Source organism: Calliphora vicina, chromosome 5 (genome assembly GCF_958450345.1).
Source record: "Calliphora vicina chromosome 5, idCalVici1.1, whole genome shotgun sequence".
In the NCBI taxonomy this organism is placed as follows: Eukaryota; Metazoa; Arthropoda; class Insecta; order Diptera; family Calliphoridae; genus Calliphora; species Calliphora vicina.
This window is the reverse complement of record NC_088784.1, coordinates 106,930,832-106,942,341: the sequence shown is the minus strand read 5'-3', so window position 1 is coordinate 106,942,341 and position 11,510 is coordinate 106,930,832. Positions and strand designations below refer to the sequence as shown.

At 33.9% G+C, this 11,510-nt stretch overlaps 3 protein-coding genes across 3 annotated transcripts; 1 reads left to right on the top strand and 2 right to left on the bottom strand.

The window, feature by feature from the left end:
- On the top strand, positions 1–3,831 carry Patj (patj). Its single transcript, XM_065510658.1, has 2 exons — positions 1–1,890; positions 1,966–3,831. The coding sequence occupies exons 1-2, from the start codon at positions 313–315 to the stop codon at positions 3,019–3,021; spliced, it is 2,634 nt and encodes an 877-aa protein (XP_065366730.1). The 5' UTR covers positions 1–312; the 3' UTR covers positions 3,022–3,831.
- A 206-nt stretch (positions 3,832–4,037) lies between these two features.
- On the bottom strand, positions 4,038–4,862 carry JTBR (jumping translocation breakpoint protein JTBR). The gene has a single exon (XM_065511918.1). The coding sequence runs from the start codon at positions 4,763–4,765 to the stop codon at positions 4,301–4,303; it is 465 nt and encodes a 154-aa protein (XP_065367990.1). The 5' UTR covers positions 4,766–4,862; the 3' UTR covers positions 4,038–4,300.
- A 1,445-nt stretch (positions 4,863–6,307) lies between these two features.
- Als2 (Amyotrophic lateral sclerosis 2) lies at positions 6,308–11,508 on the bottom strand. The gene is made up of 8 exons (XM_065511104.1): positions 10,643–11,508; positions 8,431–10,580; positions 8,246–8,376; positions 7,623–8,186; positions 7,077–7,568; positions 6,856–7,007; positions 6,616–6,791; positions 6,308–6,557 (listed from the first exon to the last, which is right to left on the bottom strand). The coding sequence occupies exons 1-8, from the start codon at positions 11,298–11,300 to the stop codon at positions 6,510–6,512; spliced, it is 4,371 nt and encodes a 1,456-aa protein (XP_065367176.1). The 5' UTR covers positions 11,301–11,508; the 3' UTR covers positions 6,308–6,509.
- Positions 11,509–11,510: the final 2 nt, after the last annotated feature.

The following is an 11,510-nucleotide window of genomic DNA, read 5'->3' as shown; positions in this document are numbered from 1 at the left end:
AAATATTTACTTGACACAAATATTCCATTGCAAAAAGTCATTAATTAGCGATAAAAAAAACATTAGACATTCCATAACATTAACGAATAAAAAGGATACTTTTCCTATCATATGTAATAGGAAAAATGTTTCATTTTATCCAAACATCCGAGAATTATTGGAAATAAATAATTTGACGGGAATTTGGTAAACAATAGAAAAAAGTGGGTGGTGTGTCGTTAACAAAAGTTTTTTTTATATTCGATAATCCAATTAAAAGTGAAAAGTTTTTGTGTCACGCTTGAATAATTTGAAAAGAAAAACAAAGCTGAAATGCATTTAAGTGCCGATATATCGAGTGCTTTACAGCAAATTGAGGCTGTTAAAAGGGGCATTGATGAAAGTGATGATCCGAAGTTGCAGTCACAAACTGGAGATAGTCTTAAGACTATATTGGATATACTCCAAGATCCGGTGTTCAGGACAATAGTACATGTTCAGGATTCATTGTCGGAATTGAATGCTCAATTGACACAGCATCCATCAATGTTGCCGAATGATTTCGATATTGATATGGCTGGTAACTTGGTGTTGAGTGTTAATGGAGGCGATGTCATGTATGAATTCGATGAACGTCTTTCTACGCCTCTGAATAGTGCTTCGGGACCAAACAGTCCAGGTAGTAGTAAGGCAGCTGCGGATATTGTTGATCCCTCATTGGTACAACATACAAAGATGCCATCTTTATCTGGAGTTGAACTATTTCCCACGGATTATGTGCAAATACAGGCCATAGAGCTGGTAAATGATGGCACCGGCTTGGGATTTGGTATTATTGGTGCTAGAACATCGGGAGTGATTGTTAAAACTATATTGCCCGGTGGAGTTGCGGATAGAGATGGTCGTTTACGTTCTGGTGATCACATACTACAAATCGGCGACGTTAACCTACAGGAAATGGTGTCTGAACAAGTAGCAACTGTACTTAGACAGTCCGGTACCCATGTGCGATTGGTGGTCGGTCGGGCTATTGAGCATCCTTCACCCATTGGTCTGAATTTAGAGCCTGGCAGTGCTGTTGTGCCTGCTCGAGTACTGGTGGACAGAGCTGAACTTGAGCGGTATTTAATTTCTACTGGTTATCCGGAAATATTTGGTGAAAGCTCTAATGCTTCCACTCCACAGACAACAACCGAAGATGAGCGTTTTGTTTATCGTGGTAAACAGCCCATTATCGATTTGCTGGAATTACCTGAAACGGAAAAGCTACAAGTTGAATTGACCAAAGATGCCAATGGTTTAGGCATAACCATTGCAGGATATGTATGTGAAAAAGAAGAACTTTCTGGTATTTTTGTGAAAAGTGTTTCTCCTGGTTCGGCGGCCGACCTTAATGGACGTATTCGGGTCAACGATCGCATCATTGAAGTAGATGGTCAGTCGCTGCAAGGTTTTTCTAACCATCAAGCAGTTGAACTGCTTAAACAATCTGGTCAGGTGGTAAACTTACGGCTAGAACGTTACCTTCGAGGTCCCAAGTATGAGCAACTACAACAGGCCATTGCAGCCAACGATAAAATTCCATCAGTCCCTTCTACACCGTCACGTAGTACCACTGCTCATTTGCCATCCAGTTCCATAACCCCTCTGCGTTCGTCTACTGCCACTACAGATTTATCATTCTTATCTGGACGTGAAACTTTACCCTCGAATGAAGTAAATATTTTTGCTACTGAACCGGAAAGCTTTACTTTGACATCGGGAAATACCAGTAGTACCATTACAACGACTACGAATTTATCTACATTTGGAGTTGACAAGAGCATTATATCATTACATGATGAACAGCCAACCAAAATTATAACATCTGACATTTTGTCTGCACCAGAATCAGAACAACATGACTTAATGGTAAGAGGAACATGACTTTTTAACTAATAATTGTGAATTGTATATTCAATTGTTTGTTTTCTATTTTTTTATTAGGAGCCATTACATGCCAAAAATAATATTCTTCTTACTCGCCAAAAGTATTACACAGATCCCGATCTTACACCCGATACCGAACAAGAAATCATACGTAAATGGAAGAAAAATGTAGGTCCAGATGTTGATGTTATTGTGGCTCAAATTAAAAAGTTCCCTGTTGGCGGATTAGGCATTTCTCTAGAGGGTACTGTAGATGTTGAGGGAGGGCGTGAAGTGAGACCACATCATTATATACGTTCCATTTTGGCTGATGGTCCCGTGGGTGTCAATGGCAAATTAAGGGCCGGTGATGAACTACTTGAAGTTAATGGTCAACGTCTCTTTGGCATGAATCATTTAGAAGTTGTGGCTATTTTAAAAGAACTGCCACAAGATGTACGCATGGTTTGTGGTCGCAGCAAAACCGAATTGATGTCGTTCTCAGACGACACTCTGCAGAAATTGAGCAACAATTTCGAAAATCTAGTACCAGCATCAGATCGTTTGGTAAAAGCTAAATCGGATGGCAACTTGGCAACTACATCACCTACAAATGAGGATTCGTTTAAACTTAAATCTAGATCATTAGAACCCCTCACAGGTTTGGCTATGTGGTCATCGGAGCCTCAAATAATCGAGCTAATTAAGGGCGATCGCGGTTTGGGATTTTCCATTTTGGATTATCAAGACCCCATGGATTCAAATGATTGTTTGATTGTTATACGTTCTTTAGTGCCCGGCGGAGTAGCTCAATTGGATGGACGTTTGATACCCGGAGATCGTTTGCTGTTTGTCAATAACATTAACTTGGAAAATGCCACCTTGGACCAAGCGGTACAGGCTTTAAAGGGAGCTTCCAAGGGCATAGTACGTATTGGCGTGGCCAAACCGTTACCAATGACAGATACATCATTAAAAGCCAGCTCTGCGAATACCAGTCAAATTGGCAGCGAACTTGATCACGAAGATAACACCACTTCAGCGGCCAAAGTGGGAGAATTTAAAAGTTTACCAACTTCAGGCAATACCATGGATAACTCTGAACCTGATTTGATTTCCAATTGGAGAAAGTAATAACAGGCCAACGAATGCCAAGATGTACATATATGTACATATAGCAAGGAATACTTAAGCTGGAGTACTTAATTAACACGAAACAAACAGAAAACTACCAAACATTCCATATCCTTTACAAAAAAATAAAAATATGTAGGTTTAAAATTACGAATCAAAAAGAATATTGTCAATTTTTATGTGTTCATTTTTTGCAATATACTACAATTCTAGAGTATTAAAAGTCTTTTTGAGGGATACATGTGAAAACCGTAATAGTTTGTATTTTACTTGACTATGGTTTTAAGGAAAATAATAGTACATAGTAATAAAAAAAAAACATCAAACAATGGAGAAGTGCCTTTAGTTCTTTAAACAATTCTTTTTGATTCAATTTTACCAAAATTTAATCACAACCTATTCCAAGTAGTTTCTAGTTTTTAACCAATTATAATTATTATTAACGTTTATTATAAATTATACTAATATTACATTATTATCGTTAAGAGATTTCTTTGGTTTATTTGTTACTGCATTCCATTAAATATATTTGATGTTTTACTAAAAATCAAGTTATTTTTGTTAATGAAGCAATATAAAGTTCAGGGGGGTTACTTCCTAATTCGATTCTAAAGGAAATCTTTTCTAATTACAATGTATTTAGCACACATTTTCGTTGTCGGATTGAGTTCGCAGTAACCCCAGAACTTAATTGCACTTCTATGAAATTTCATATCGTACTTTTAGTAATACAAGGTAAACTCTGAATCTCTTAATGAGCTTACTGTAGTTCATATCGAATAAAATGTGTTTATTTAAAAAAAAAACAAATTGTCTTACTAATTTTATGTAGGTACATATTTTGGAAATTAAAAGTGTTTAAAAGGGGTGTTTCTAAATCCGAAAACCGACTATGGTGACTAATAATTATGGCTTATAAGTAATTAATTCTCCATATGATCTGCATTACTTATCATGTAGTCGAGTGTCCTTTAAATCCACAAACTATAAAATGTATAAATTTTTACAGGTAAATATTCTTTGCAGAAGCTTTGATTTTTTATTAGATTTAATTTTAAAATGCCAATTTTACCTAACACTGTAATAGTTTTAAATAAATTCACAATTTGTGGAAAATCTCGATTTTTGATGGTGAGTTTTCCTTACACAAATTGATGTTTATAAATACAAGCAATAAATATAGGCATTTCATCAAATTCACAAATTAAAATAGTCGTTGATTATAATTAAGTTTATTTTAAAAGTAATCTAAAATTCGCCTTTAAGGTCGATTCGCCTTCTATGTTACACGATTTAATTGCCTTTCCAGCTTTTGATGAGTTCTCCTCGATAGGACACGATCCCGAGCATAGGATATTAAATAGCTAATGATGCCAATGACAAAACACCAGACTTCAAATTGTATGAAATGTTTTTGATCAATCAACGCCACCCGATCACAACTTTTGGTAACTATTTCACCGCTCTTACATCTTAGTACCTCCTTGTATTTGGTGTGTATGCAGACACCAAGACTTCGACTCACAATATCAAAGTCGGAACATTTATGACATTCTTGTATCACAGTGTACTCCTCACGTTTCCAGCAGGTTGAATTATTCTCTATAATAAATTGTTGAGATTTACCGCGACGCATTGGTCCGGCAGTGGCCAAACGGGATTCCAGTATTAGCACTACAACTGTTGTGGTAACCAAAAGGCCAAGTCCAAGTAACATGTGTTTTTTCTGACAAAATTCCAACATTTTTCTTCTTTTGAATTTAATTAAATTAGTTTTTAAGGAGGAAAAAACTGAAAATTAGCTAAATTTCTTAAAATGATATCACACAAACAACATCTGTGTTGATGTGACAAAAAATCAACAATAATAGACGAGGTCCAGTTCAACAATTGCTTGTCAACTACACACAAAAAGGTTGGCAACGCAAAAATTAGCATACAATTAGTATCAGGGATGGAAAATGAAAAATGTGAAAATGTCAAGCTAGGAGTACTAAAATTTAAATTCATTTTGATATTAACATAGTTTTGTGTTGCAAATCATCTTTTTTTTAAAAAGGCTGAATAAATCTGCCACAACCGAGTCAAGTTTCGCAATATTTAAAAAAGTGTAAATTTGTTATAAAAGTGTTGGTGTATTGGGGAAACACTCCTTAGCGGACAGGACACCTAGCAAAAATTATGATTGATTATGGTCCATATTCTAGATCATTGAAAATAATAAATTGTATTAAAAAATTTGATCATATTCATAGAATAAAAAGTAGCAAATAAATCAATCTTAGCAATTTTTAACAGAATTGAGAATTTTTTTAAAATTTTGGTAAAAACATTTTTATTAAAATTGGTGAATTTTTGAAAAAATTATAATTTTTCGACAATTTTTTTATTTTTTGACAAATTTGTTATTTTTTTTTAAAATTTAGAATTTTTTGTAAAATTACAGGATTTTTTTAAAAAATTTCGTCTTTTCTGAAAATTGGTCAAATGTTGACTTTTTTAAAATTTTTTAATTTTTCGAAAAAAATGTTCACTATTGTTTTTTTAATTTTTTTTCGAACTTTTTTTTTATTTATTTTCAATTTTTTTTTTAATTTATTAGTGAAAAAAATTTATGACAAAAACATTATTTTGGTAAAAAAAAATCGGGTTAATAAATAATTTTCTCGATTTGACCCATTGTAGGTCCAAATTACTATAGCCTTATATACATTGATGCAATGGACTTTGAAATATCTATCATTAAATATCCTTATTGCATATATTAATCCAGATATAGGGACTTGTAATACAATCCAATCATTGTCTATATTAATGACTTAGTAATCAAGATATAAATCAGAAGTAGGCCAAAAATCGAGGATGTCCCGTTTTTTTCCTTATATCTCAGCCATATCGAGCCAGGAGAATTCCTGATATATTGATGTATCAATCATGTTTGTAAGTTATTTGGGGGCTACGGAAAGTTGATGTGATTTTTTTTTCAATTAAATTGTGGATTAACGATTTGTGATTATTTTTTGGTAAAATTGGTGAAGTTTTGAAAACTATATGATTTTAGTAAAATTTTAGATTTTTGGAATTATAATTTTTAAAAATTTTTGATTTTCTGAAAAATTTAAATGATGAATGATGTTAAATGATGCTAAAGAATTTGAATTTGGGATTTATGGAATGCATGCCTGACAGTTTTTAATTCCGAATTTAGATTTTAGTGAATTAAGCTCAAATCAAATTAATTAATCTGAAGCTCTGGTTCATCAGCCTCATTAAATTAACGAAAATATTTGATTTTTTTTAATAACAACATCAACTGTAATACAGATTTTTATTATAAATTAGAAGTACGATATTAATAATTACATACTTTTTTTTTATTACTTAGAGATAGAGTTATACATACATAAATATTTAGAAATACTTTGTTTCTTTCTACACTTTACACTTGATCATTATCTAAAAAACTTACAAATTGAGCAAAATCTTTTTTATTTCTTTTCGAATAGTGTTTTGGTAGCAATGTGTTCATATGAAGCCTAAAAAAGATAAAATTAAGCAAACAAAATTGAAATGCCTAAATCGATATCAACTTACTTTTAAGGTGGTGTAACAGTAACCCCGAATACCGTTCATTTCAAATTGAAAATTTTTACAATCGGTTAAGTCATCCAATAAAGCAAGCTCAGCACCGAGGTGTGGTATAGCTGCACGCAGCAACAATATTAAGGATAAAGGCATTATTATATCAGCATTTAAACTGATTTTAGTTTCTGCAATTATGGGAAAATATAAAGTTTAACGACTAATTTAGTTTGTTGTAAATATTGTACATACCACTGGATACAGTTTGATATGCATGTGTTATTTTCTCCATACAGTTCTCTATAACAGTCAACATTGCCATTGGCGTATACTTTTCTTTGAGTTCTTTCAGCATTTTAATGGCTTCCAAAAATATGTCGGTATTTACCACCAACAGGATGTTACTGAGAAAAAGGAAATAGAAATTTATGTAAATATTCGCATTTTTTTTTTAATTAATCTTTTTAAGTTACCTATCGAATTCTAAAAACTGCATTAAATCATTATCATTTAATTTTTCCGCTTGCAAAAGATTTTGTCGATAAATTTCATCCTTATGACTGTATTTGCTGGCGTACAGCACAAAAAGTGTTGAATAAATACCCTCCGATAGTAAAATAGGATAGAGCAAAGTAATGTGCGAGACGACTTCACGATTTTCTCCTATAACAGAATATTCTTCCGGCAATGCCGGAAATAGACGTCGAATAAATTTATAAACCCTCTGGGAAATAGATTCCCATTCACGCATGGCCTGTTGGGCTAACAATGAAGTTGGTTTGATTTTCCAACAACCATAAGAACGATAGAAACAATGAGTTATGCGTTCATTTAAGTGCTTAAAGGGATGATAATGATAACGAAAAGCATCACGCAGGTACTCTTTAATGGCAGCTAACTCTTGATCGTTTAAATCACACATGCCAAATTGTGGTATTAAATCCATTTCTGTTTGTATCGAAACACTGATGTACAAGTATTAGATCTGGCGATAAAAATTAAAAGCAGTAATTACTTACCAATCGTCAATTGGGACACAGCTACTAATAGCACTATCGTTGAATGAATCCAATGTTATATTATTACAATTTTCCATAACATCCATTAATGTAGAATAAGTATGACTACCGCCACTTTCATCTGTGGTTAGATTTGTGAATTTACTGAATGTACTAAGCAGATCAAAACTGGAGAAATCCAAACCATTTAATGTGTCTTCGGAATGTGAGTGGTTGCGACTAAATTCAAGTTTTTCGAAATTTAACAATGACGAATTCAGACTCAACTTGTCGAAATCCCTCGCCATGTTTTGCAATGGTAGAAAACTTTTTTTATTGTTATTGTTGTTGCTGGTAGCATTTGCGGTCGAGACATTGGTTATATCTAGTTCGCGGGGTATTAGTTTTTCATTTTCAAGTTCTTGTTGTTTGCTTATGAAAGCGATTACCCGATTCCATAAGGCAAATGTTAAAGGTTTCGTATTGGGTACAGCATTTGCTAAATCACCAAATAATTCATTTTCGAAATCACAGAAAAGAGAACACCATTTTCGAGAGTTATCAATAATATGAGAACTAAAAGAGCTAAAAAATACAAGGGGTTATATTTTTGTCAGTTTCAGTTTAGTTTTTATTTTACCTACCTTGGGTATTTAGTAAATTTACGATTGATTTCCATGGTTCCAGCATTTATACGCACATTCTCCCAGGACCCAGTCAATTGACCGCTTAATATGTTGCCCATCATCTCTGAGTTTGATGAGATATCAACGTTCTAAAAAAATTTATATTTTTTAAATGGTCAACAAATAAAACTCATTTAACCTACATCTCCATCCAGTTTATTGTCTCCAATGGGCATAAAATATTTTCCCAAACCACTGGGACCATTTAATGTAGATTCGCCTTCATAATAAAAACCATTTGGAAATATCGCAATACATCTTCCAGTCAATTCATCGTTGGCAAAGGAACCTTCAAAGTAATTTCCTGTTGAAGTGATACACACACCACTGCCCACACGTTTATTATCCGCAAATAAGCCCAAATATTTTTCTCCTATAACAGTGCGATCTAGTACACCATAGCCACACTTATGATTGTCCACAAATTCACCAATATAAACGTAATCATTGTGCTGCATATGACCATGTCCATTGAAGAGTCCATTGCGAAAATTACCCTCGTACAGCTCTTTTTCGTTTATGATCAAGGTACCGTGACCCCAGAATTTACCATTTTTAAAATTGCCCTTGTATAGGCCAACTTTCGGTAAAAACATTCTACCATACCCTTCAATTACCCCGTGTATAACATCACCTGAGTACATTTTACCATTTGCATATTCCAAGCGGCATTTGCCATGCATAACCCCATTGGAAAAGTTTCCCTTGACATAGACACTTCCGTAAATCGAATGATTAGACGCATAGTTGTAGTCAATCATGCGAACTTCGGGAATTTTCGATTTTTCACCTACCATAAGTACTGTTTTGATGGTGCTCTCTATTTGATCATACCACAACTCTTTGTCGTGTTTATTTTTTGAGATCAACACGAAATTCTTTTCGGGAGTTATAATCCGTATGCCATTCTCTTCTTTTTTTAGCCACATGGCGTTTAGAGGTAACGCAGTTATATGATTACCATGTTGGCATAAAAAATCTGAGAATAATATAAAAATGGGACTTAGCCCAATAAGATTTGAAAGCTTAATAGGTACTGCGGTGGAGCTTAGAATGACTCTTCTCTCCTTTGTTTTAAAATGTAAGACTTTGGTATTTTTTAAGTTATTGCGCCAAAAATCGCGCGTGTTTTCCGCCAACTCTAAATCTATGCGATTGCGTCGAGAAAATTCATTCCAAGCCAGAAGCTCTTCCCGGCAAATGTTCTCGTGTTTCTGAATGTGCTCCAACAATTGTATAACATATGGGAATATCAGGAAAGGTTGTTGGAACATCTTTACAAGATCTTGATTTTTGTAACCAGCAGACGTAGAGGGCGGATAAGAGTGATTAAACAGTTGATAGGCTTCATTAAACCCATCTATGGAATATGTATCACAGTAGGATTTCGAATACATCTCAAATATTTGTATACATTCACGATAATACTTAATGACCACTAGGCCCGTTGACTGATCATAATCACCGCGATAGAACTGCTCCAATGAATTTAGTATAGTTATGACTAAATATAAAACATTTTCCCAATGAAGACACACCTGATGCAGATCTTTTAGAACTTTTTCCACTAATAGGTTCAGTTGCACAAATTTCTTACGAAAATTCATCATTAGTTTCAATTGATTCTGTATGTGGTGGTGCAAAGTGTGGTATTGGCGTTTAAAGTAACGACGATTATAAAGAGTCAGCTGATCGCTGGCTAAAAGCAGGGGATATGATTGTTGGCTGATGTCATTCATTTGCAGAGTTAGGAAATCTTTCTCCTGACTATAACTTTGTTTATTCTTTTCATAGATCTCACCCTGGGTATTCAATAAAACGGTACGATAATCTCCACAGCATGCCTCCAATATATGATCACGCGGCACATCCAAATCGGAGGAATCAAAACTTAACTCAGTAGGGCTACTAATTTCGTAGATTTGTTCGTTATTTGTTAATTGTTTCTGATCATTAAAACCCCAATGATAGAGGCGGCCATCAACAGTACGCACTACTGTGTGATTGTTGCCGGTAGCTAAACTGCAAACTCCCACTTCTTTTAATTTTTGCACGTTATACAAAGATTCTCTTTTTATATGATCACCGGTGCCAAGTAAACCTTTATTGGTGGAGCCCATGCTAAAGATTTGTGTATGCATTAGGGAGTAGCCTTGTTGTAGTAGATTTTGTATACTAGTTTCCAAATCAAGACCTTCATTGGATCTATTACAGGTAGAAATAGTAGAGGAATGCATTGAAGATGAAGTGTTTTTATTACACTGTTCTGACCGTAAAAGATCGGGTAGTTCGCCTAAAAATAAGTTTTTTGCAAATGAGTTTTTTTTTTTAAATAAAATAAGTATATTTTCTTACCAAAATCCTGAACAATTGATGGTTGATTTGCTTCATTTTCCCACTGTTTTCTTGTAAGAAAAACAAAGAAATGTTCACCTGCGGCTATATCAAGGATGTCCAAGCCATTCTTGAATAAACGCAAAAGTTTAGGTTGTTCACATTCCACAGAGAAGTGAACACCACAATTGCCAAGAGCATAAATATCGCACATATTCGAAAGAAAAACTGTTGCCTCCGAAGAACTGCAGATACGTTTTATGCGTACACCATCTTCAGACAATTCTAGTGGATCAAATATCACAGGTAACCAGAGATGATCTTCCAAAGGTTTTGCATAATCCAGAATATGCTGTTTCACAACCGATCCCTCCTCCAACACCAAAAACACTTCTTTCGCAACACGACAATATTGTACATCAATTACGTTTCGTTGTATACATTTCATTTGTATGACTAAATTTTCATGGTCAAACTTTGCTTCATACAGACATTTGTCTTGATTCAGCAATAAGAAAAGTGTGGGGCTTAAGGAACACAATCTCAGTATAGGTGAAAATGGTGGTGTCTCATTATTCCAAGCAATCGTAACCCGTGATCCATTAAAAAATATAAAAAATGCCTCATCATTATTATTACTATTGGTGGCTGATATTATTGTTTGGTGGTCGCTGTTCATTTTTATAGATGATAAATTACACAGGTCAAATCGTTATCTCCCTTCATAGGTCTATAACATTATTGATAAAATAAACTCATTTATATACACGAAATTATCAAGAATTCCTCAAGCAATGTTAAAATTTCTATAGATTAACGAAATCAATTGCATTTGTTTAATATTTACTTAATTACGAAAAAAAACACAAAACATTCACAACAATAATAT

Coding starts and splice junctions, on each gene's coding strand:
- Patj (XM_065510658.1), top strand. CDS start 313: ATGCATTTAAGTGCCGATATATCGAGTGCTTTACAGCAAATTGAGGCT. Junction 1,891..1,965: donor CAGAACAACATGACTTAATG/GTAAGAGGAACA, acceptor TTTTTTTATTAG/GAGCCATTACATGCCAAAAA.
- JTBR (XM_065511918.1), bottom strand. CDS start 4,765: ATGTTGGAATTTTGTCAGAAAAAACACATGTTACTTGGACTTGGCCTT.
- Als2 (XM_065511104.1), bottom strand. CDS start 11,300: ATGAACAGCGACCACCAAACAATAATATCAGCCACCAATAGTAATAAT. Junction 8,377..8,430: donor ACAATAAACTGGATGGAGAT/GTAGGTTAAATG, acceptor AAATTTTTTTAG/AACGTTGATATCTCATCAAA. Junction 8,187..8,245: donor AAATTTACTAAATACCCAAG/GTAGGTAAAATA, acceptor TGTATTTTTTAG/CTCTTTTAGTTCTCATATTA.